At 49.8% G+C, this 25,695-nt stretch overlaps 1 protein-coding gene across 8 annotated transcripts in view; it reads right to left on the reverse strand.

Moving 5' to 3' along the window:
* The window catches only part of HNF1B (HNF1 homeobox B), a 64,126-nt gene that overhangs the window by 30,613 nt on the left and 7,818 nt on the right, over window positions 1-25,695 (reverse strand). For 4 of the 8 annotated variants that reach the window (XM_069602785.1, XM_069602784.1, XM_069602790.1 and 1 more), the window contains exons 3-4: window positions 22,064-22,250; window positions 19,797-20,032 (exon numbers count right to left, since the gene is read on the reverse strand). In XM_069602785.1, coding sequence (XP_069458886.1) covers window positions 19,797-20,032; window positions 22,064-22,250 — 423 coding nt within the window. Of the gene's footprint in view, window positions 1-19,796; window positions 20,033-22,063; window positions 22,329-25,695 lie in introns of all 8 variants that reach the window. The other 4 variants (XM_069602782.1, XM_069602788.1, XM_069602783.1 and 1 more) reach the window with 1 other exon arrangement.

Here is a 25,695-nt window from a genome sequence, read left to right on the forward strand (position 1 = left end):
CTCAGGCGCTTTGAGCATCCGAGCCCCAGAACCTGGGAGCATCCCTTCTGGCAGAAGGACAAGATACAGTCAGCGCTGTGCTAATATTGGTACTAAAAGTGTGGACTGGGGGGATTCCCTGGCAGCCCAGTGGTTAGGACGCTGTGATTTCACTATCCAGGGCGTGGGTTCAATCCTTGATTGGGGAACTAAGATCTCGCAAGCTTTGTGGCAAGGCCAAATTAAACAAAAGTATGGATTGACTCTGGGCTTCCCTGGTGGCTCAGATGGTAAAGAATCTGCCTACAATGCAGGAGACCCAGGTTCAATCCCTGGGTTGGGAAGATGATCCCCTGGAGAAGGGAATGGCAACCCACTCCAATATTCTTGCCTGGAGAATCCCATGGACAGAGGAGCCTGGTGGCGGGCTACAGTCCAGGGGGTTGCACAGAGTCGGACACGACTGAGCAACTAACACACACGCGAGGATGGGCTTCAATTCTATTGATATATTAAGGAATAACTTGAGTGTAACATCAATTTCAGAAATCTGCATCCAGCTGAATGGAGCCACAATAGAAAAACCCTACAGTCTTTTCAAAAGCTTTTTTTTTTTTTAATGGAAGTATCATTGATTTACAGCATTCTGTTAATTTCTGCTGTACAGTAAAGTGACTTAATTATATACATTCTTTTCTATATTATTTTCCATTCTGGGTTATCCCGGGATATTGAGTAGAGTTCCGAGCTAAACAGTAGGAGCTTGTTTATCCATTCACATAGGAATACACTAAATGCACGCGTGCGCACACACACACACTCTCACACCCTTCAAACACGTCAGTTCACTGCACGTGCCATAGCCACATCCGTCCACATCATTTGAAGTTACAACTCTCCTTCAGATTTCAGAGAAGTCTCTGCCCACCACCTCAATAATTCACCAGCTTCGCCGCTTCCGACACCCACTTCAATAGGCAAACTTCAGAACTTTCTCAAGGTAAAGTGCCATATTTATTGTTGTACAGCATTTATGTATTTCCTAAGCATTTAACAGGTGTAAAACTGCTAATGTTTTTTTATTAGACTCTTATCTTTTTTAAAAGGTGTCACTGACGAAGTTTTTGAGTATTGTGCCCTTAACCCTATTTTTTCCCATAAGCACTGCAAATTTTATTGTGTGACCTTGCAAAGCGCAGTGGTTTTTATGATGGGTATGTCGGGTTCTAGAGAACGGAATGTGCCCCTGTCTTCAAAGATGGATGCAACTCAGGAGGACCCTGGGGAGGAGCTGCCTAGGGTGTAATTAACCACAGGAACTTTCCATACCAGCGCCTCAGGAGCTTAGAACTACCCCTACAGAGCCCTCCGTGTCTAATCTAGCTCTCATGACGAGTTTCAAAAAGCAGGTTAGGAGTTTGGGATTAACATATGCACACTACTAAATACAAATGAGATAAGCAACAAGGACCTACTGAATAGCGCAGGGGACTATACCCGATATTTTGTAATAACCTATAGGGGAGAAAACTGAAAAAGAGTATATGTATGTATTACTGAATCACTTTGCTGTGCACCCGAAACTAACCCAAAATTGTAAATTAACTACACTTAATTTTTTTTGTCTGTCCCATGTACCCTTTATTTACAAAGTCCTTCCATAATTCCTTTTCCTCCCATCAACTCTAGGAGGAAGAAAGTAGACAGGACTTGTCTAGACTGGACGCATAAAGCCGAGTCTGGTGGCTCCAGAGAGCCAGGTCTGCTCAGGATGAGCTAGGGCAAAGTGCTGTCTTTCTCTACTCTCGATCCCCCATCTTCTGCCTCATGTAGTCCACTCAACAGCAGGGTCTAACCTGACCATCTCCTCCCATTTGTCAAAACTTTGTTCTTTATACGTCAGTTTTTCTGTGCGTGTGTGCGGTCACTCAGTCTTGTTCAACTATTTGTGACCCCAGGGACCGCAGCCCACCAGGCTCCTCTGTCCGTGGGATTTTCCAGGCAAGAATACTGGAATGGGTTGCCATTTCCTCCTCTAGGGGATCTTCCTGACCTGGGGATCAAATCTGTGTATCCTGCAGCTTCTGCACTGGCATGAAGATTGTTTTTTTTTTTTTTTTTTTTTACCACCGAGCCACCTGGAAGCTCACTTCAATTTTTTTAAATGGTAAAACAAAAACCAGTTGAGACCCCAATTCCACAATTCTAGAAATCAACTGGGCACCAGTGTCCAGCCACTTTAAACTCATACTCTGCCTCTCTGCTTTGACTTTCTGATGATTCCTGGCCTGTCAATTTCTGGGCCTCAACATTTTTGTCCATAACCTAGGCATACAGATAGATCTCCCTTCCTCAGAAGCCAGAATGATAAATGAATAAAGTGAAGTTAGAAAAAAATATACAAAGTTAGCAAAGCTCTGGGTTTTCCTGGAAAAGAAAATGCTGGGCAAACCAAAGAGCAGGGTCAGTTTAGAAAGTATGACCAGAATTGCTCTTTTATAGAAAGAAGCAAAAAGGTGGGGTCTCCTGGGCAGTGAGAGGCTCAGCTTGACCCCATGTGGCCTTTGACCCCAAAGCCTGGGGGTCCTTCTCACTGGGGTCTGTGAGCTGCACCCAGAATCCGGTGGGATGCCTTTCACCCTTGACATTTCCAAGCCAATCACCCATCCCTGATAATGCAGGAATGTTCCTCTGGCTGGTGGACCTCTGCCAGCTCAAGGGCTCGTCCCAGCCACCAACAGAGTAAACATTACTCAACCGACCAGGGCCCTGTCACACACATTCTTCCCCTGTGTTCCTAACCTCACGCAGAGCGCAGCCCGGCCCTGTCGGGTCTGGATATGGGAATCGAAAAATCAGGCTGGAGCAAGAGTGCAGAGGAGAAAGAGCTTCCAAAAAGGAAACAACCACGTCCATCAATTATAAGCAGACAGAGCTGTCTTCCTTGTGAAGTCAAAACACACTGGGTTGGAGGGGGTGGTGGCTGCGACAGAAAGGAATTAAGCCAGTCTTGATGGGTCCAGTACTGCATCCTTATAAACCCTCTCCTCCTTTTCCTAAAGAGGAGTCACTTTTTAATTTTTAGTTGCCGCCTGCGAGATCTTGAGTTGAGGCAAGTGAACTCAGTAGTGGCACGTGGGATCTGGTCCCCTGACCAGGGATCAAACCCCAGTCCCCTGCATTCGGACCTCAGCCTTAGCCCCTGGACCACCAGGGAAGTCCCGAGGAGTTCCCTTTCTTGAGGAGAGAGGCAGAGACACAAATTATTCAGACTGGTGAACTTCTAAGACACTCATTTGGGGATGAAAGAATGTGAACAATTCACCCAGCTTGAAATTGAGAATTCAATAAATGAAAACTTTCCAAGAGGCTGGCATTGCTGCCTCAGTTTCCTCACTGTTCACACAGGACCATCGCCAGTTATTAACATTTTCTTCTCTCCGAGGATATAGATGGATGTTTGCCAAAGGCTGAGGAGATTAAAAATCTGAAAGCCTGGGAGTAAAAATCTGAGGCAAGATGAAAGCAATTTAAACACGGGGCTGGCTTCAATTCCAGATCTCTTTCTCCCCGAGGTGGCTTAGTTAGGAGTCCAATTCAGAAGAGGAGAAACACAGACAGACCTGCGGGGACGGTAAACATTCTTGAACTCAAGGAGTAAAAGTTGAGTGATACTTCAGGGAAGCCCACAAACTGGTTTTCTTATAAAAATCAAAGCAAATGTAACCAAGGAAAGAAAAAGGCTTCTATCAAAAGCATCGTGGCTGAGAAAAGAAGCAAATGTGCGTGCACCTGAGAAATGGCCCAGGTGGGGAGGTGGACAGGGCGCCAGGAACTCCGCCTGTCCTCCACACAAAGCCCAGCTCGGCCAGCACGCCTGCTCCTTAGCAGAGAGAGGGTTTCTGCTGGCAAACGCCAGAGGGTTTGCAGGGAACACGCCAGCCTGGAGATGCAATTACAGGTGGAAGCCTGGGCTAACCCTCGAGAAGCTGAGAGGTCCTCACACCTGTAAGTGTTTTACATGGTCTGCTTCTCATTGGGTTCCAGATGCCCATTGGACAGAGTGGAAAGCAAAGGTTCAGAGAGGAAGAAGTCATTTTTACCACCTCTTACCTAGGGTCTCCCAGCAAAGAAGAGCTATTCTAAAGCCGACCTCTCTCCTTCTTTCCTGAAAGCCCCACATGGACCCCAGATACACATTGACCCCAGACTGAACCTCAGGGCTTCCCCGGTGGCGCTAGCGGTAAAGACCCTGCTTGCTAATGCAGGAGACATAAGAGACACGGGTTCGATCCCTGGGGCAGGATGATCCCCTGGAGGAGGGCATGGCGACCCACTCCAGTATTCTTGCCTGGAGAATCCCATGGACAGAGAAGCCTGGCAGACTACAGTCCACGGGGTTGCAGAGAGTCGGACACGACTGAAGCGACTTAGCATGCACACACATACTGAGCCTCCCATGATAATGCACAAATAGTCTGAAATGACTTGGTTTCTTTTCTTGTTCCTTGGCTGCATCGCTCACTGGAACATAAGTCCAATGAGGGCAGGACCTTGTCTGTCTTTTCCACAGTCTCCTTCCTCAGAACCTTGCACAGACTATGCTCTGCCCTCGATAAGAGGACATGATGTATGAATGCATGACCTGCCCTTCAACCCTGACCAAGCAGTGGAGAAGTGACAACGGTATCACTGATCCTCTGAATCTCTTGAGTCTTCTGTATCTTGAGTTTTCTGAGGTTGATGAGACACATGTATTTTTAAGGAGGAAGAAGGGGGAGTGAGAGAGATGGAGAGAGAGAGATTAAAATACAATCAAAATGAAGAGAGAGCATTGATGCATTTCAGCAACTTCACCAGAGAAGGCAATGGCACCCCACTCCAGTACTCTTGCCTGGAAAATCCCATGGACGGAGGGGCCTGGTGGGCTGCAGTCCGTGGGGTCGCTAGGAGTCGGACACGACTGAGCGACTTCACTTTCACTTTTCACTTGCATGCATTGGAGAAGGAAATGGCAACCCACTCCAGTGTTCTTGCCTGGAGAATCCCAGGGATGGTGGAACCTGATGGGCTGCCATCTATGGGGCGCACAGAGTTGGACACGACTGAAGCGACTTAGCAGCAGCAGCAGCAGCAACTTCATGCTGGAAGGTGCGAAATGGGGGTGCTGAGGAGTAAGTATGACACAGAAGCTCTTTCTTTTCCCACTGGAGACCCCAGACAGTGCTTTATCCAGCGTGGAAAGAGCCAGTGGGATGTCTGTGGGGAGCCTACCGATTCCCCACTTCCTTTTTTTAAAAAAACTTTTAATTTTATATTGGAGTATGGCCGATTAACAAGGTTGTGACAGTCTTGGGTGGACAGTGAAGGGAATCAGTCGTACATATACTTGTATCCATCTCCCCTAGACTCCCGATCCCATCCAGGCTGCCACATAACATTAAGCAGTACTCCTGGTGCTAGACAGTAGGTCCTTGCTGGTTATCTATTTCAGATATAGCAGTGTGTCCATGTTCCAACCTCCCTAACTATCCCTCCCTCCCCCATCCTTCCCATCCTTCCCTGCCTCTTGAGGCCTAAGCATATACAAGGGGCCTTTAACAGCGTGGGAATAGGCACCTCTGTTAACACGGGCTGACCATTTCTAAAGGGTTTAGGCTGCTGGCAGGAACCCCAAATTTAGTCTTGCCATGTTAGAATGCAGTTTTAGGCCCTTGGGTTAATTTGGGGGTCAGGAGGATCAATTACTGGGGATTTACCATGGAAACCTGGGTAACTCAAACAGCTTTTTCTCCAGAGGAGTCTAAGGAAAATCTAAGAAGGGTTAACGATGGACATCGTTAGGCCTAAAGGCTGTGGGGGCAGACAGAGGCCTGCTGCAGTCTGGCTCCTGGGGTTTCCTTTCTGAGAGGCTGCCTTTGCTGGCAGGGTAATGTGGCTGCAACAAAGGCCCCCTCAGCTGGGCTGACGGGGAGAATCATGATGCTCCTGGTGAAGTGGGAATGGGGAGGGCCATAAAGTCATCAGCAGGCTGAGCCACTGGGTGTCCACATAAAAGTGAGGGCCCATAAACAGAATCTGTATTGTGACTGAAGGGCTAATAAAGCTGCCTTAGAAGAGAGAGGTTTTCCACTGCGACCTATTCATACGCAGGACCCTACTGGGAGGTGATACCCGAGAAGAAGATCCTTGGAGGCCTGGCAAGTGTCAGAATTGCCTCATTATGGGACGCTTGCCCGGCCAGACCCCAGCCTCTTTCTCGCTGCCGTGGAGGGCAGCTCCAGCATCACTGTCATCATCATCACCATCCTCAGCGACAGACAGCCCCGGATCACCCGGCAGGCTCGCGGAGGCTGGACCAGGGAGCAGCAGGTGTTGGGCACTGAGGCCACAGAATGCGGACGATCACTGGCTCCCACTGACCGGGAGCACCAGCAATGTGCTTAGGGAGCACCCCGAGACCTGAGAGCTACCTGGTTTCCTTACTGTCTCTCCAGATGACTGGTAGGCAATAAGTCCCATCCCTTTTCTAGACCTCAGTAGCTCAACAGAAACTCAGGAAGAGTGATTCTTGCTCTTTTCTTGCCCCAAGGGATGCTGGTAAGAGATGATAAAGGGAAGTAATCTAGGGTGAAGTACGTCAGACAGAGAAAGACACATATCCTATGATATCACTTATATGTAGAATCTTTAAAAAAAAAAAAAAAGAGTACAAATGAACTTACCTACGAACCAGAAACAGAGTTACAGATGTAGGCAACAAACTTATAGTCACCAGGGGTGGGAGGGAGGGATAAACCAGGAGATTGGGACTGACAAATACACACGACTATATATAGAACAGATAACCAATAAAGACCTACTGTGTAGCACAGGGAACTCCGCTCAGTACTCTGTAATGGCCTAAATGGGAAAAGATTCTACAAAAATGAATAGATGTGTACCCGCCTGCAAGGCGGGAGACCTGGGTGTGATCCCTGGGTCGGGAAGATCCCCTGGAGAAGGGAAAGGCTACCCACTCCAGTACTCTGGCCTGGAGAATTCCATGGACTCTATAGTCCATGGGGTCGCAAAGAGTTGGACACGACTGAGCGACTTTCACTTTCATTCTTTCATGTATATATAACTGATTCACTTTGCTGTACGCCCGAAACTAACACATTATAAATCGACTATACTCCAATACAAATTTTTTGAAAAAGGAAGTCATCTAGTAGAACTAAACTGAACTAGTAATCCAAGCTAGTACACCAAACCAGGAGAAGCTAAATTAGAACTTAAGGGAGAAAGAATAATGACCTGTTCTTTGAAAACTTCCTGGTAGTGTTTACCAGTGAGTGATTTTTTTTGGTGAACTGTATAGTTAAGCAGTATTCATGGAGGTGGAGCTGAATGACATCGTTTCTAGAAAGGGGAGAATATGCTTTATATAATAATATGTACATACATTATGAATAGAATGAAAGTAATTTCACGTTCAGCTTGAAAGTGAATAAGAGACTTATAAAGCAGGGCATTTACGTATGAGGCTTTTGGATAGGAAGCTCTCTGGAAGAGATACTGTCAGTCCACAAACACATGGAAGGTATACTATGTGACAGGCATGGGGCTGTGGGCTGGAAACTCAGTGGTGAAAAAAAGCCAACTCGGGCTTAGATGTCAGCACAGCCCACGTTTCTCTCACTTGGCATGCATGTTAAGCTCAGCATCTGTCTCTCTCCCTCCTGGGTGAGCTGGAGTTTTAGCGGGTTCGGGGACGACCTTGTTCATGGTGAGAGTAAGACTTATTCAGCTTGTTTCTCTGTCTTTGACAGGTAGGAATGCAAACCCTACTCTCCGCCTGGAAATAGGAGTCTCAAAAAGAAGGAGGAAAAGGCTCATTTCTGTTTCCATCCCTAAGACATCCCGAGATAAATTAAGCTCCTATTTTGTATCCACCATGTGAACTGATGTTTCACAAATGGGAGATGCTGTCCAGAGGTTTTCCATCCTTGCTAAGCAAGGACTCACTGGGCCTCACGGCCAGCCCGATCCAACAGGTGCCAACTGCGAAGATGCCCCCGGTACCGGGCAGGGCCAGAAGGCCTGGGCAGGCACGCTGCCACTCAAAGGCCCTGAAAGTGTTAATTTTCAGCAGTTATAGGTGTCTCGTTTATACCCATTATAAATCTGTTTATTGTGACTGGCCCCACCCAATCTGCTGGAGCTGTAAAGCTCTAATGGTCCCTAATAAAGGTGGAAAGCACACAGTTCCTGAAATGGGGAAGGAGAAAGGGAGCGAGGGTGACCAGGAGGGAGAGAGGCAGGTATGAGCTTAACAATAAAATATCACCATGGCCAAACTCCCTCTGCAGCTTTAAACAGCAGAGCCCCAGAGCCCCAGTCTCCAAATAATAACCTGTCAGAGCTAAAAGGTCTCCTCGGCCAGAATCCCTGAGATGTTAGACGACTGGCCCGAGGTCACCCCTGCTCCTCAGTGCCTCGGGGCTCCTGGATCCTAGTCTAGGGCCCTCAGACCAGCTCTCTCACCTCTTCTACTTCAACAGGAGACCTTCAGGACTGCCTCCACCCCCTTTAGACTGCAGCCTTGTCCCATCTAGCCTGTGATGTCCAGCCCTGACTATCCACCCACATCTCTTAGGGAGTTGTTGAAACTTCCCCTGCCTGTCTGCTTATTCCATATTCTGACTCTAAAAGAAGTTGATGCAGGTCTGCGCGTGTTTTCAGTTGTTCAGTTGTGTCCGACTCTTTGTGACCCCATGGCCTGCAGCCCACCAGACTCTTCCGTTCATGGGATTTTCCAGGCAAGAAAGCTGGAAAATGAAATGGCTTTCCTCCTCCAGGGCTCACCCAGCGATCGAACCCATGTCTCCTGCATCTCCTGCATTGGCAGGCAGATTCTTTACCATTGAGCCATCTGGGGAGCCCCACAGACATAGGTACTTTTATAATAATAAGCTCCCCAGACTTTGATGTGGCCTGGGAAGCAGATCTGAGAACCACAGATCTTGTCAATACTTGAGTTTCATTCTTCCTGATGTCTCAAATGACTAGCAGGGTTCATGAAAAGGGAAACTCTTCCAGGGTGAAACTGCAAACCACAGCCTTGTCCAGAACTCAGGGAAAACCAAAGCTCTTCCTCTGTCTTGAGTCAACCCAATAACTCCTTCCGGGTCAAGCACCGTGTGGGGGTGCTGGATGCATTTTATCATGTTTAAGCCTCACATGATAGCCTGAAGGAGATATATATTATGACCCCCATTTAACAAATGAAGAAACCAAGGCTCAGAGAGGCTAAGTCACGCATTCGAGGCCAAATGGCCAGACAGTGACTGAATCACAATTCAAGCCCACGCTTGTTTGGGGTGCTACACCTTGCTACCCAGACACACCCCCCTGAACACGGTCCTGACAAGGGACTGCCTGTGACCAGCTCGCCTGGGGGATGTGGGCTTCCCTTAGAAAAGTCATTAAACACCACAGAGCGTCTACGCGCACAGTGTGTCTCCAGTTTGGCAGGGACACGAAGTGTACCCGTCCTGAGAAATCTCTCGACTACCCGAGAGCATTGTGGAGACTGAGCCTTGCTGGTCAAGCTCCTCCATGGCTGAACTCACACAGGTGTGGTTTGGACAGGGCTGCTGAAGCCAGACCGGAGGGTGCTAGGGAGGCGTCTTAAAGCAGATGGCTCAGGTAGAGGAACGTTTCTTCTAGAAATGCAGCCCCCGGGAGTATCTGAGGTTTCCGGCGTTCCCTGCGGGAACCGCATCCACCCAACCCCTTCTTACTGCTCTTTGGGCCTAAAGTTTGGGGAGCTTCCTTCCTAAGAACAAAGGTCATGAAGCTTCTCAGATTTGGCCTCCACCAGGAAAGCACCACACCCCTTCTAAATGGCAGGTTTCCAGGGCTAATTACCAACAAGCAAGGGTACTCACATCTTTCATTAAAGGAAAGGAATACCTTATTAGGTGGAGGAAATTCAGGGTCATCTTATGTACCTGACCTTTTGCCACACGGTCATGACCCCCCTGTACCCCATGGCCATCCATGGTTCTTCCCAGCTTTCTCTCACTGTTTAGCATCAGTCCACTGAAACCTATGGCAATGGATGTGTTCTCAGTCACTCGGTCATGTAAATCCAACTCTTTGTGACGCCATGGACTGTAACCCACCAGGCTCCTCTGTCCATGGGATTTTCCAGGCAAGAATACTGGAGTGGGCTGTCTGTCATTTCCTCCTCCAGGGAATCTTCCTGACCCAGGGATCGAACCCTGTCTCCTGCACGGCAGGTAGATGCTTTACTGCTGAGTCATTGGAGAAGCCCACGGTGCTGCAAACGCCCTATGGCTATCACAGAGCAGTCCTTCCTGGAAGTAGGAAAGCCTTCCTCAGACCCAATTACTCCAAGAAGTCAGCCTGAGTCTGCTGCAAACACCAAGATGATTATCTAGTAGAACTACGCAAATTGTCTCAAAGTCAAGATCAAAAGATAAGAGGAACAGAAGGAAAGAGGAATAACCCAAACCACTAAGCTCTGCAAGGACTGCTAATAGGTACCATTTATGAGAGCCTGCTACATCCTGGGTGCTTTACATATATTATCTCATTTAATCCTTTGGCATCTGCATGAGTTCAGTTCACTTCAGTCCAGCCGCTCAGTCGTGTCCGACTCTTTGAGACCCCATGAATCGCAGCACGCCAGGCCTCCCTGTCCATCACCAACTCCCAGAGTTCACTCAAACTCACGTCCACCGAGTCGGTGATGTCATCCAGCCATCTCCTCCTCTGTCGTCCCCTTCTCCTCCTGCCCTCAATCCCTCCCAGCATCAGACTCTTTTCCAATGAGTCAACTCTTCGAATGAGGTGGCCAAAGTACTGGAGTTTCAGCTTTAGCATCATTCCTTCCAAAGAACACCCAGACTGATCTCCTTCAGAATGGACCGGTTGGATCTCCTTGCAGTCCAAGGGACTCCCAAGAGTCTTCAACACCACACTTCAAGAGCATCAATTCTTCGGTGCTCAGCTTCCTTCACAGTCCAATTCTCACATGCATACATGACCACTGGAAAAACCATAGCCTTGACTAGACGGACCTTTGTTGGCAAAGTAATGTCTCTGCTTTTGAATATGCTGTCTAGGTTGGTCATAGCTTTCCTTCCAAAGAGTAAGCGTCTTTTAACTTCATGGCTGCAGTCACCATCTGCGTGAGTGGATGCCCCCATTTTACACATCGGGAAACTGAGACTTAGAGATCCCAGATACTTGTCCAGGGTCACACAGCTGATGAGTGGCCAAGTTGAGGTTGGAATCTGGGTTGGCCTCCATAGCTCATGATTCTGTTGCTATGCCCACTAAATTTATAGTAGCATCTCCCTAGAGTATCTTTTTTGTTGTTGTTCAGTCACTCAGTCCTGTTTGACTCTGAGAGCCCATGAACGGTGGTAGCACACCAGGCTTCCCTGTCCTTCACTATCTCCTAGAATCTGCTCAAACTCATGTCCATTGAGTCAATGATGCTATTCAAAACCATCTCATCCTCTGTCGTCCCCTTCTCCTCCTGCCTTCAATCTTTCCCAGCATCAGGGTCTTTTCCAATGAGTCCGTTTTTAGCATCAGGTGGCCAAAGTATTGGACTTTCAGCTTCAACATCAGTCCTTCCAATGAATATTCAGGATTGATTTCCTTTAGGATGGACTGGTTGGATCTCCTTGCAGTCCAAGGGACTGTCAAGAGTCTTCTCTAGCACCACAGTTGGAAGGCATCAGTTCTTCTGCACTCAGCCTTCTTTACTGCCCAACTCTCATATCTGTACATAACTACTGGAAAAAACCGTAGCCTGGAGTATCTTTAGCATGTATTAAGTGTCAGTGTTGTTGATAGTCAGGCGTCTATGGCACAGCCAGGCACTGGGGTTTTTAGAAGTCCTCCAGCTGATTCTAAGGTACGGTGAGATTTAGGAACCATTGTCCTAGAACATAGGTCAGCAAACAGTGGTCTGCAGGCCAAAGCGGCCTGTTTTTGTGTGAACTATGAGCTCCGAATGGTTTTTATATCCTTAAGTGGTTTTTAAAGAGAAAAAAAGGAGTATTCTGTGATACACAAAAATCACAGGAAATTAACATGTTAATCCCCACCACAGCCATGTGCATTTGTTCACACCTGGTCCCTGGTTGCTTTTGCTCTCCAAAGGCGGAGCTGAGCCGCTGTGACTGAGACGGTATGGCCTGGAAAGCCTAAAACAGTCACCATCTGGCTCTTTACAGAAAGTTTGCCAAGTTCAACACTAGAGTTGCTTTTTGAGGGGCTGAGCTGGGTCTTCGCTGCTACAGGTGGGCCTTCTCTGGCTGCAGCGAGTGGGGCTCCTCTCTAGCTGTGCTACGTGGGCTTCCGGTTGCGGTGGCTTCTCTTGTTGTGGTACACAGGCTCTAGGTACGCGGGCTTCAGTAGTTGCAGTATGTGGGCTCAATAGTTGGGGTGCATGGGCTTAGTTGCTCCGAGGCATGTGGGATCGCCCCTGACCAGGGATCGAACCTGTGTGCCCTGTGTTGACAGGCAGACTCTTAACCACTGGACCACCAGGGAAGTCCTGTAGCAGAGTTCTTATGAACAGCTAGGATGATAACCAGGATTGAATGTGTTTGACTTTATTTTGCGGCTAGATTTTAAATATACGTACATACATTATGGTATATACATATCTATGCTTTTTTCCCCTCCCCGTTCCTGTTTGATATTGCGGTTTCCTATCAAGCTGCTGCTGCTGCTGCTAAGTCGCTTCAGTCGTGTCCGACTGTGCGACCCCGTGGACTGCAGTCCACCAGGCTCCTCCGTCCATGGGATTTTCCAGGCAAGCAGTTAGCTTCAAACCTTGCACAGCTCCCTGCCTCTCTCTTTCTGCACCCTTGGTGGTTAAATTCTCTCCCAGTTCTTGTCAGTTTCCATCAAACCTTTAACAAACAGATTCCAAGGACACTTCTCCCATAACCTGCAGGCAGGGGCAATGTGCTTGCAGGCAGCTTCCTTCCACCTTAGGACCCCACGGGAGGCAGCAAGGAGTCCTTGAATTCCTAAGGGTTCTTCAGGGGGATTAGGCAGGCAGGTAGGGCTGCTTCAGAGATAGGACTCCAGTGTCTGCTCGGCCCCTTTGTGACGAGGCTGGAGCCCCACTGGCCTGGGCAGCCGCGCTTCTTTGTATGCAGACCAGGGCTGGCCCGCTATCAGGGGGAGGCTGCCAGCAGAATGCTCTGAAGGCTGGGCCTCTTAATCTCATTAATATCCTGATTGTCTTCCCCAATCTAGTGGCAGCCGATGGGGTGGTACCCGCAAGATAAAATGACCTTTGAATTCAACAGATAAAATGGCAGTCAGATAAAGTCCCTACAAGGAGAACACTGGAGCCCTGCCACCCCGGAACTCCGCATCTCTATAAACATGTTTTCTAAAATAGCAGACGACTCAAGGCAGGGTTTATTTCTCTTCTGAACGAAAAGAAGCTTCTACGGAGGGACAATGGGGCTTCTTTACCATGGGGAGGTTTGCTGCTGCGGAGATGAATATTTTTACAACTGCCCTCATAAACCCCCTCCGCTTGTCTGCTGCCCAGGGAGTGGGCGGGACTCCAGAGGTGAGCCGAGGTGCTTGCACTGTCTCCAAAGTCCCATTAAGTTGTTAAGGCATTTAGTGCCCCAGACAGTGCCGACTGCAAGGGCAGTTCAAATCCCCACCCAGATGGGGATGGGGTGGTAGAAGAGGGGGCTTTGATTTCTCCCCTGGGCAAGGCACAGAATCCACCTTGGTCAGGGGCAACAGTTGCAGGGGTGGGGGTGGGATAAGGCGGGGAAGCCGCAAAATAGCCAGACTGGGAGACCCCACCCTTAAAGACCCTTTGTCATTCAAAGAGGAATAGTAAGAATGTGGGAGAAGAAGGAACTGTGGGAGGATCCCGTGTGTTTTGATTTCCATGCTTGAAAGTGCTTAGCATCTGCGTAATGCAAAGAGAAAGTCAGGGGAATCCGTTCAAAACCGGTCTGTGCCGCTTATGAACTCTATGTGCATGCAAGCTCAGTCACTCAGTCGTGTTCCACTCTCTGCGATCCCATGGACTTTAGTCCGTCAGGCTCCTCTGTCCACGGGATTCTCCAGGCAAGAATACTGGAGTGGGTTACCATTTCATCTTTCAGGAGATTTTTTCCCCATCCAGGGATTGAACCTGCGTCTCCTACGTCTCCTGAACTGCAGGCAGATTCTTTATCACTGAGCCACTGGGGAAGTTAGACAAAATAACTTGCATTCTAAACACCTCACCTTCTTTGATTATAAAATAGGGTAAGGATATAGACAGTGTCTATCCTATGAAGTTGTGAGGATTAAATAAGATGATGTAAATCTTATTTAAGTACCCAGGGGCTGGTATCCAGGAAGGGCTCAATCAGCATTAGCTGGTTATTCAAAGTTAGTCACAACCCTGCCACTGGGCACTTTTGAGATTTCCTTGGATTCTGTAGATTCCACTGTCAGGGAAAGTCAGAGTGACCACATGGATGTCCTGACCCAGGATCTGGTTAGTCTAAGACCCAGGGTTAGATTTCTGCAGGCAAGTTAGAAGGAGATGTAACAGGGGGTGAGGGGGAGGCAGGAGGCAGGATTCTCTGGTTCTCCAGCTCTGATCTGACCATGGTAGGGTGGGGAGCGGGACAAGGACAGCCCCCGGGCTAGGAGAGGGAGGAATAGCATTTGCAGGGAGGGAGGAGCAAGCAGCCACAGAAATACACGTCTCTATAATAGTAGTGGCCCACCGGCTTAGTTGCCCCACGGCATGTGGTGTCTTCCCAGATCAGGGATCGAACCCGTGTCTCCTACGTTAGCAGGTGGCTTCTTGACCACTGAGCCACCAGGGAACTATTGAGCCTGTGCTCTGAAGGCTGGGAGTCGCAACTGCTCAAGCCTGTGCCTCCAGAGATGCCCTTGCACCACAACTAGAGAGTAGCTCCTGCTTGCCTTAATCAGAGAAAACCCACACAGCAACAAAGACCCAGCACAGCCAAAAATAAAGACGCAAAATGATAATGAAACAACAACACAAAAGAAAGACACATCTCCTCTTGGGTAAAGAGGCTTTGGGGCTCAGGGAATCTATCCTGCGAGGCTTCTTCTCGCCTCTGGGACTCCCTTTATTTCCAGGAGAATGAGCCTCTACCTCCTTGAAAGGTGATGCAGGAGGTCAGGTGTTGGGTGAGTGAAGGCTGATGGAGACCTCTGCCCCTCCCTTGCTCTTGCAAGGAGGCCAGGAGACCTTGCTGGAGGCAGCTGGGTAAGTTCGCCACAGTCAGCAGCAGAGGGGACAGTATGCAAGGCCACCAGAGATGATGTAGCCGATCCCAGGGCTTGAGCCAAGGCTGGCCCAGCTTCCATCCCACGCCAACCTCCTCCTCCTCCTCGGGCGGATCAATACAGGCACCAGTCTCCAACCAGTCCGCTTCCTCGCCACAGCCCTGCTCTCTGACCTTTGGGGGGCCTTTCCCTTGATTCTGCTCCAGAATGGAGGTCGGGGCCATCACTCCGGGCCTGCTCAATGGCCTCAGAATGGGCTGTCACAGGGCCTATAACCGGGGACAGCTCCTGCTGGCGAGGGCTGGGATGGGGGGCTGCAGATAAAGGCCTTCCCGGCTGAAGATGAATGGCTGCTGGCAGCCGGCTACAGTAACTCCAGGCCCCCAAGCAGAGCAAACAAAGGGTGCCCCTGTGACGCTCCCTGGAAAGATGAAGGCCCATCAGCGGCAGCCAGGCTTGCTCAAAGCCCCAACTTAATTGTCAATTAAGCATGCATGAGGGAGACAAAGCCATGACAACGCTGGACTGCATGCTGGCGTGTGATTGTAAAGCCGGGAGGGGTGACGCTGAAAACAGCTGATTCTGCTGACCATGTGCTTGCAGGGCACCTTGTAACCAATCGGCCGCTGACAGAGGCAAAGGGCTCCTCCTGCCACCCCTATTGTGCCGGACATTCCAGGGCCAGGGTCACACTGTGGTCACCGTGGGCAAGTGGGGCCATAGCGCTGTCAGCGTGGCCCCGAGGGCGGGGGCTCAGGTACAGAAGAGATGCTCTCCTCCCCAGGGAGAAGGGTCAAGGGAAGATGCATCTCGAGGCGCCTCCTGTCCTCCTGGCTCGGGAATTGGGGTTTGGAGGGGAAAGAGGGGGGAAGGTGGGGGCTTGGGGATGGGGACTTTGTCTCCCCAGCTCAGCCCTAGAAGTTGGGAGTCTGGAGTCTGGATATTCGCTTCTCCTTGACCACTGTAGAGCTCTTTTCTGCATCCAGGTATGTTTGGGGCTTGGTTAGAGACCATACCTTGGTTTCAGGGACCATGACGGGAAGTAAGTATATCCTGAGAAGCGCAGACCAAACCTTCCCTGAGCGCTGGGCTTCAGCCTGACATCTGGGTGGCCCCAGGCACACTTCCCAGGAGACGGTCACAGCCCATGTGCTGCCCACCCTGGGAGCTGATGACGGGGACACCTCCTGGGGTGTAGCATCCTGCACCCCAGCCTCAGGGCCAGAACGTGTCACTGTCTCTTATCAATAAGGCCCCAGTGTGCAAAACGGAAAAGGAAATAGATTCCTGCTGCCTGTCACAAAAGAGGCTTGCTCCTTGGCAGAAAAGCTACGACCAACCTAGACAGCATATTAAAAACCAGAGACATTATTTTGCTGACAAAGGTCCTATACTCAAAGCTATGGTTTTTCCAGTAGTCATGTAAGGGTGTGAGAGCTGGACTACAAAGAAAGCTGAACATCAATTCTAAAGAAGAATTGCTGCTTTTGAACTGTGGTGTTCGAGAAGACTCTTGAGAGTCCTTGGACTGCAAAGAGATCCAATCAGTCCAACCTAAAGGAAATCAGTCCTGAATATTCATTGGAAGGACTGATGCTGAAGCTGAAACTCCAATACCTTGGCCACTTGATGCGAAGAATTGACTCATTGGAAAAGACCCTGATGCTGGGAAAGATTGAAGGCAGGAGGAGAAGGGGATGACAGAGCATGAGATGGTTGGAAGGCATCACTGACTTGATGGACATAAGTTTGAGCAAGCTCTGTGAGTTGGTGATGGACAGGGAAGCCTGGTGTGCTACAGTCCATGGGGTCACAGAGTTGGACACGACTGAGTGACTGAACTGAACTGAACTGACTCTTGCCATGACCGCTTGTTTAGCTTTCTGTGATAACGATAAAGTGAAAGTGAAAGTGAAGTCACTCAGTCGTGTCCGACTCTTTGCGACCCCATAGACTGGAGCCCACCAGGCTCCTCTGTCCATGAGATTTTTCCAGGCAATAGTGCTGGAGTGGATTGCCATTTCCTTCTCCAGGGGATCTTCCCAACCCAGGGCTTGAACCCGGGTCTCCCGCATTGTAGACAGACGCTTTTACCGTCTGAGCCACCAGGGCAGTCCGGTAATGATAACGGTGACAGTCATTATGGTTTGGGCTTTCCTGGTGGTTCAGTGATAAAGAATCCTCCTGCCAGTGCAGGAGATGTGGGTTTGATCCCTGGGTTGGGAAGATGCCCTGGAGAAGGAAATGGCAACCCACTCCAGTATTCTTGCCTGGGAAATCCCATGAACAGAGGAGCCTGGCGGGCTACAGTCCATGGGGTCTCAAAAGAGTCAGACACAACAGCAACTAAACAACACCAAACAATGGTTATGGTTTACTGGGAAAGACGATGCTCACAGTCTCTCATGGAATTCCACGTGGACCCCTGGTGGTAGGTACCCTATCTCCATTTCACAGACAGGAAACCCAGACAAGTTCTATGAACTGGCCACGCTGCAGGTTATGAGGGTTAGAACCAGAATTCAAAACTAAGTCCACAGAATCAGTCCCTAGTGGGTGTGGACCATCTTGATGAACTGAGTTAAAATTCAGGGAGAGAGAAAGGTAGGCACTAAAAATATACAGTGGCCCATAATTATCGTTCCATAAATAGCTCCTCCCTACAAAGGGGCACAAAACTCTCAAAGATAAACTTGATCCCCAGCAGTTCTCCACGCCAGCCTCCCAACTAGCCCGGAAGCCCCCAGGGGCAGGGATGCACACGTGACTTACTCACCACTAGCTTGGTGCCCGCACTCAGCGTGTGTCTGTGCTGTAGGAAGGTACAGGGTGGGATTCTATAGCCCTGGGTTCTTGACCTTGTTCCACTACCATCACTTTGGGGAACTCTACAAAGTTACTACCTTTTTCTGGGCCTCAATTTCCTTCTTCCAAGTACCTCCCAGTTCTAACATTCCCTGATACATAAGACGGTCTCAACTTCCAAGGACTCCGGAGAATCCACTTCCAGTGGGACGCGCCTGCTGAGACCGATCGATCGGCGGTGTCTTGGGGTGTTTCCCGGCCCCCTGCCCAGGCCCTGGTACCTGCTCTGGCCCCTCCAGCCCCGCCTCTCTGGGTCTCCTGTCACTATACAGAACGCCTAAGCCGACGACCCCGTGGTGACCTCACCACAACCCCAGCTTGTCAGCAAGCCACTGGGCCTTTGTTTGGCTTGCAGGCTCCCTGACTTTGGTGTGGAGATCACAGGTCCCAGGACAATGGCCATTGTCTTCTCAATAACGCCCCTGGCCCCAGCCACGCCCCCCGCAGCTCTCAGCTCCAGCTCTGTGGATTACCACCGCACAGGGGCTGCGTTACTTTGCCGTCGGGCCAGTGTTCATCTGCAGGCTTCGCTGCCTCTCAGGAGTGACCCCAACTTTCTTCCTATGTGGCTGAACCCCTCCCTTCAGTGGCAACAGCACCCAGAAAAGCGCCCATCCCTGGCCCAGGCTTCACGCTGGACAGAGACCCCCGAGGAGGTCATGGCTGCAGTGTGGGGGGTGGGGGTGCAGTGTGGAATGGATGCTTGTAGATGGTCCAGGTGGGGACTCTGAGCCAGTGCCCCTGGCATTCAGGTCAGCTCCCCGGTCTCAGGCCTCTCCCAGCAGAAGGGCAACCAGCTGGCGAGGGCACAGAGCAGTTTAGAACCATCCCCGGAGTTGGAAGTGGCGCTCGGCTCCTTCTGCAAACCCCTCCCCGGGCAGGCAGTACACTGTACCACGCTCTGTCTACACCAACCTTAGCAAACTCATCACACTAAGAAGAAGCCAGCTTTCCCGGAAGGACCCACACGGCCCTCAGCACATGGGGGTGCTCTCCCACCAGGAAGGAAGGTGTGGGATTCCGTCCCAACAAGCCCACGCCCCAGGACAGGGGCATCCTCACCCAGGCCGGGGGAGGCCTGGCACACACAGCACACAGTAGGTACTCAGCCGATTTTGACCAACTCATCACTGCCAAGGTTTCATGTGACCAACCCTACCCTAACTCTGGCAGCGCACAGACATCCCCAAGCAGAGGGGTCCTTGCCCAGAGGCCCCTGGACTCCTCCCGCCGCAGCTGGAGAGCCCTGGGGATGCACTTGCCGGCGGTGTGGACCCAGGAAACTGACAAGACAGGCTGCTCCGTCTCATCCGGTGGTGGCCCTGATCTGCTGAGTCAGCAGCCACACACACACACACACACACACACACACACACACACACACACACACACACGGAAAGAGCCTGGAGAAGAATGGGGAGCAGGGCTCCCTGGAGGCTGAGCAAAGATGCAGAGGAAACCTGACCACGGCTGCATGCAGCTCTCATGAGAACATTTCAGCAGCAGAAGGAAGCCAGCCCTAGGACCGTCCCAAAGCATGTCCTCTTCTGAGACATCATGAGACCCCTGGGGGAGAAGCCGGAAGGTCGGGTTGCCGAGCGGTGGGGCTGGGCCCTGCTTACCTGGCAGCTTGTTTGGAGGGGAGGTGCTGGGTTGGTGGTGGGGGGATCCGTGGGAGAGCAGGGTGTTCAGGCCGTGCGTCTGGCTGGAGCTGTAGGCGTCCATGGCCAGCTTCTGCCGGAACGCCTCCTCCTTCCTGCGGTTTGCGAACCAGTTGTAGACGCGGACCTCAGTGACCAGGTTGGAGCCCAGGCCGTGGGCTTTGGAGGGGGAGACGCCTCGCTGCAAACATTCTGCCCTGAGAACAGGAGAGAGGGGAGACGGTAAGGGAGGGTGGTCGGGGTGGGGGGAGGCCCCCTGGCAATTGGCCCCAGGTGCATGACAGCGGGGGCGCTTCCCTGGTGGCTCAGTGGTTAAAGAATCCGCCTGTCAGGTAGGAGACTCAGGTTCGATCTCTGGGTCAGGAAGATCCCCAGAAGAAGGGAATGACAAGTCACTCTAGTATTCTTGCCCGGGAAATCCCACGGACAGAGGAGCCTAGGGAGGTACACACAGTCCGTGGGGTCACAAAGAGCTGGACACGAGTGAGTGACTGAGCTCACATGCATACTCTCATGGAGGGGGGTGGGTGCTGGCACGCAGTGTGAAGCGGCCAAGGATAGAGTATGGGAGGCCTGAGGAATGGCCAGCCTGGGTAGTTATCTGATGAGATGGCTGGATGGCTGGAGCAGGGTAGAACCCAGGTTCTGAGCAGGCTCACGGCCCCAGAAGTCTGGGGCTTAGCCTTTGGTGTGGCTTCTGAACAAGAGAGGAAGGTGAGGGGCAGACATCTCAGGAGGAAGGTTCAGGTGAGCCTCCTGACACCATATGTGACTATTTTTTCTGTTCTACAAAAGACCATTTCCTTTGCTGGCCTAGTCTGAGCCCCTCCATAGCCCTCTGAAATGACTTCTGGTCTTCCAGAGTTTGGACACCCCGCAAGGGTGCCATGAAAGCCAGATTCCACACAATAGGAATCCCTTCCAAAAGGCAGGCTGGGTGAGGTATGAATGAGGACACAGCAGAGATAGCTGGTCTCCAGTCATCATCACTGAGGAAACCCCAGGGCCAGGTGTGAGGGAGATTCTTAGACACCACTGGATACTGGGGGTCTTCCCTCTCGTCAGGGGGGCCAGAGCACAGCTGAGGACTCTGTGACACATCTGGGAAGATGGTTTCACCTCCCCAGGCGCCTGCCAGACTTCCCCAGCTGGTCCAGCCCAGAGACAGACAGAACCCGTAGGTCTTAGCCAAAGCAAAGAGCAGAGTTTTTAAAAAGTGAAGGTTGGAATCAGAGAAGATGGGGCAGGAATGAAGCTAAAGGATATCTAGAGGATTTTCTAATAGTTTTCTTTAAAATGTGACAGCCTGGGTGGGAGGGGAGTTTGGGGGAGAATGGATACACGTATGTATGTATGGCTGAGTCCCTTCACTGTTTACCTGAAACCATCACAATGTTGTTTGTTAATCGGCTATACCCCAATACAAAATAAAAGCTTAAAAAAAATGCCATGTCATTAAAAACAAATGAACTCTACAAAACCAACTCTAATCAGTGTGGGCAGAGTGGAGGAAATTCTGACCAATTCTTGCTCTCTTGCTAAGTTTCCCTTTGAACCAACATTTGGTCTAGTCCAAAGACAGTCTGTGGCTAAGGAATAGCTTTCCCTTGGTCTGTAGGGGGATCAAATGCATGACTCTCCTTCATTGGCATATTTTGGACCGTCATTCTCCATCATTCCCTGGGATAACAGCTCATAGGGCTATGCCACAGAAAGACATCCCCTGGTTAACAACCAGTTCAGTAAAGTGAAGTGCGTTTCTTGACTACAGGACTTCTCAGAGCCTTTAATATAGGAATGCACACTGTGACTTGCTAAGAGAAAGTATACAGATGATGATTCTCAGACTGATTAATGACTTGAAATGAGGGTTCTGCGGGACACACTTTAGGAAAGCCCGATTTAGCCACATTTAGCTGCTAAGTGGGCTTCCCTGGTGGCTCAGACGGTAACGAATCTGCCTGCAATGTGGGAGACCTGGGTTCAGTCCCTGGGTGGGGAAGATCCCCTGGAGGAGGGCATGGCAACCCACTCCAATATTCTTGCCTGGAGAATCCCCCTGGACAGAGGAGCCTGGCAGGCTACAGTCCATGGGGTGGCAAAGAGTCGGACACGACTGAGCAACTCAGCACAGCACCACTAGCGTCTCAACATTCCAGGACCGAGGGGATGGAGCTCAGGTCCCTGTGCTCGCCCGCCTGCTCTGGGGGAGCTTCCGGTGGCGTTACCTGTTGCACTCCTCCACTAAGGCCTCCCTCTCTTCCTTGCTGGGGTTCTTTTGCCGGTCGTAGGCCTGGTACAAGATTTGCTGGGACGCGGGCCCCCACTTGAACCGGTTGCGACGCATCTTCTTGTTGGTGGGCTCAGAGCAGGCGTCATTGGACTGCCCAGGCCCCTGGCTCTGTTGACTGAACTCTGGAAAGAGAAACAGCAGCTGATCCTGACTGCTTTTGTCTGTCAAATTTCCAGAACTCTGGACTGTTTGGTTGAATTCTGAAAAGAGAAAGGAGTAGATTTGATAGGGTCTGTAGCCTTCACTCAGCAGATCAGACAGACAGACAGACAGATCAATGGACAAAAATACCTTTATGTCTCTCCCCTGAGCTTTGGGGTCTGCTGTTAACTATAGGTGGGAATACAGAGGTGGGGGCAGGCTCACCCCAGGCCCCTCACTGCCCATTTCTGTTGGCTCCACCAAAACCAACCCCTTTCCTTTCTTTGGAGGAGCTCAAACGTGGCTGACCATTGTTCTCAGGAAAATTTATTATTATTATTATTTCATTGGCTCACTGGCTCTCAGACATGAAGCAACACTCTGAATCCTGAAGTCTTGTGTTTTGATGTCAAGGAGATGAGTTCCACCAAGTCTCAGGTCTAGAGGGAAAAATGTTAAAAGGTACAGTTTGCACTTAGACAAAATGTTCAGAGGCTGAAAATCGCTCTCTCCACTCATAGATCCTAGGGATCCACATTATGTTATGCTCTTTGAAAAACCCCAAACCGCAAACCTTTTGACTATTGCTTTGAAATAAATATAACTGAACCTTTGTATTGGAAAAATAAGCAGCAGCTCTTTAGAGCTCATCATCTCAAAGGCAAAGGGTTGTGTGTGTGTGTGTGTGTGTGTGTGCGTGTGTGTGTACAGGGTTCCATTTATGAGGGGAACAGCCCAATAGGGAAAGGTCTTACACACCTGCCCACACATTTGAAAGATGGGAAGTGGAAGAGATGGCAAACACAGGACTTTCTTAAGAATGGTGTTTTAAGAATTGGAGACAAGTAAATATAGATGGTGTGGAGCCCCCTGACAGTCCAGTTCCAGGGACCCAGGCATATCATGACCCTCAATATATTTTGATAGGATGAATGAAAAATGACAGATCACTCCGTGGTGGTCCCCTAGCCTCTGTGGCTGCAATGAGATTTGATATTCACTCATGGAAGAGGCAGCCTCCTTGTTTTCTTCCTTACATCTGCATGAAGCAGAGCCCATCATGGTATCAACTCCGTTTTACAGATGAACAAGCAGAGAGGCCAAGCACCCTGCTGAGCAAGGACCCCCCTAACAGATTCATTTCCTAACTCCTGGTCCCCGTGTTCTGGACCTTGATGTTTTTCTTTCTCGGTTCCTGGAGTCATCCCTGCATGTCTCAGAAAACTCTCAAGGTCCAAAGTCAGGCCACAGCTTGAATCCTGTGCATAACACCCTACCGTGCGGCCTTCCACCTACCTACCTCTAGCAATAGGGAACTTGCCGAGATCTGAAGATCCGTTTCCATTTTGGCCCATCAAGTAGTGGTGGGTCCCTAAAAAGCCTAGACCCTCGATACAAGTAGTGCTGGCTTTTGTTTAACTAGTTGTTGATCAGCTGAGTTAACGAGCTGTGTCCTTGGCAGACAGACAGCATGCCACTGGAACCTTTGATTGGAGCCCCATCCACTTTGGAAGATTCTCAGGCCACTTTGGGCTCTGTTTTCACTGGTTCCCAATAATTCCTTTAGATACCTGAGAGTATCTCTGCCATATCTACTAGCAGGAAGACACCGACTCCATGGGATAATGAGGGTCCCAGGCAAGTTATGCAGTTCCTGGTCCCTTAGTTTCTCTGCCTGTGGAATGGGCCTGGTGAGGACTTAAGGGCCCTAAAGAGTATTTTAGAACATACGCCCCTGGTCAGGATGATGGTGATGACAATGACGATCACCCAAATTCCCAGGAAAGTTCTACTTTTCAAAGCGCTTTTACAATTCCCGTATTATTTGGTCTTCACGGCGGCCATCTAAGTGCAGGGAGTTTGGGACAATCAGAGGGAGAGAAGGAAGCCCCCTGCTCAGTGGATGTCTGTCCCAGTGTCTCCTCTCCTCCCTGTGGTCCTGTGGAGTTGTCATGAATACCAGCCCAAGCCACTACGGATAATCGCAAGGACCCAGGATCAATACAAGCTTCCTCATTTGATGTGAAGAGATAACCTGTCATCACAGTGAACATGTAATGAACCATTTCTACAGTGAGGTCATTATACAAAGTCCTCCAAATGTATCCCTTCAACTAACTCTCACACCTCTCTTAGGAAGAATTGTTATCTCCATTTTACAGATGAAGAAATTTGAGGTTCAGACCGATTAGAGGCAGGGGCAGGAGCCAGGATGTGAACCTAGCCTGTAGACACTGAACTCACAACCCTTGATGGTGATGCCCCATATACATCACCTCTCACTAAAAACAAACCCAAAGCACACACCCAGAAAACCTTCCAACTGGCCTTGGATGGAGGTAACAGAACCTACTCCTGAAGTTCTGCCTGTGGTGGGTGTGAGACACACTCGCAGCTCCCCACAGAGTAGGGGCTGCCTCTGGCTGTTGGCTGCCCTTTTTGAAGAACCAGACTCCCACACATTCTCCGCCCACCACCAACTCTCCCCTACTTCTTTCCAGATTAATGGCAGGAGGGCAGGGGGTGGTGCATAGAAAATGTTTGTTGCCCATAAAAATTAAATTGGAGAAGATGGCATCAGTAATCTCTTTATAGGCTCAAGAGCCAGTCTGGACAAGGAGATTCTATCTGTGAAGATAGGCTCATGAATATTACCATTTATTACTTTTAGCTTCTTATTAATATTTGTTATCATGTCTTTTTTATTCTCCCGATTCTCTCTTACTACTTGCCACTTGTTACTTGTCCACTTGTCTCCTTCTTTTATTCATCTCTCTTCCTATTTTTTATCCAGGGCTGGTATATCTTGTATTTAACCTTCAAGAATTGGTTCAAATGACACCTCCTCCAGGAAGCCCTCCATGATGTCTCTAGGCAATTTAGCAATTCCTCTGGCTGTCCCTTGTGTACACTTTTATAACAGCTCTTAGAAAGCTGTCATTATTTATTCAAACATCTCATCTTCCTTACTAGGTTGTAAGTCCCTGGAGAAAAGAACCTGTGTATCTCACAGCCCAGCAAGTACTTGGCACCTCATAGATGCCCATATAATATTTACAGAATGAAAGGATGCTTCTTAAGCTTTCTGTTTCATGGAACTTTAAAACAATAATAACAATAATTGAAAAATCCTTTGCAGAGATGGTCATACATTTTTGCAAAATGTCATTCTCAAGCATCTTGAGAACCTTTCTGGGACTTCTATCTTTTAGACGTTTTTGGTTGATCTTTCCTGCCTCCATCTTTCTGAGGGAAATCTCAGAGAACACAGAGAGGCAACTCAAATGGGAGGTGATGCCCGAGGCTTGGATTGGAGTCAAAGCGCATCCCAAGGGTTCCCTGGCCTTTGGAGACTACAGCTCCTGAAAATTTTTCTTGGGCTTTACAGGAATTACAGAGAGTTGCTTCATGTCAGACACACAAATT

The sequence above is a fragment of the Ovis canadensis genome, chromosome 11 (assembly GCF_042477335.2).
Source record: "Ovis canadensis isolate MfBH-ARS-UI-01 breed Bighorn chromosome 11, ARS-UI_OviCan_v2, whole genome shotgun sequence".
NCBI classification, from domain to species: Eukaryota; Metazoa; Chordata; class Mammalia; order Artiodactyla; family Bovidae; genus Ovis; species Ovis canadensis.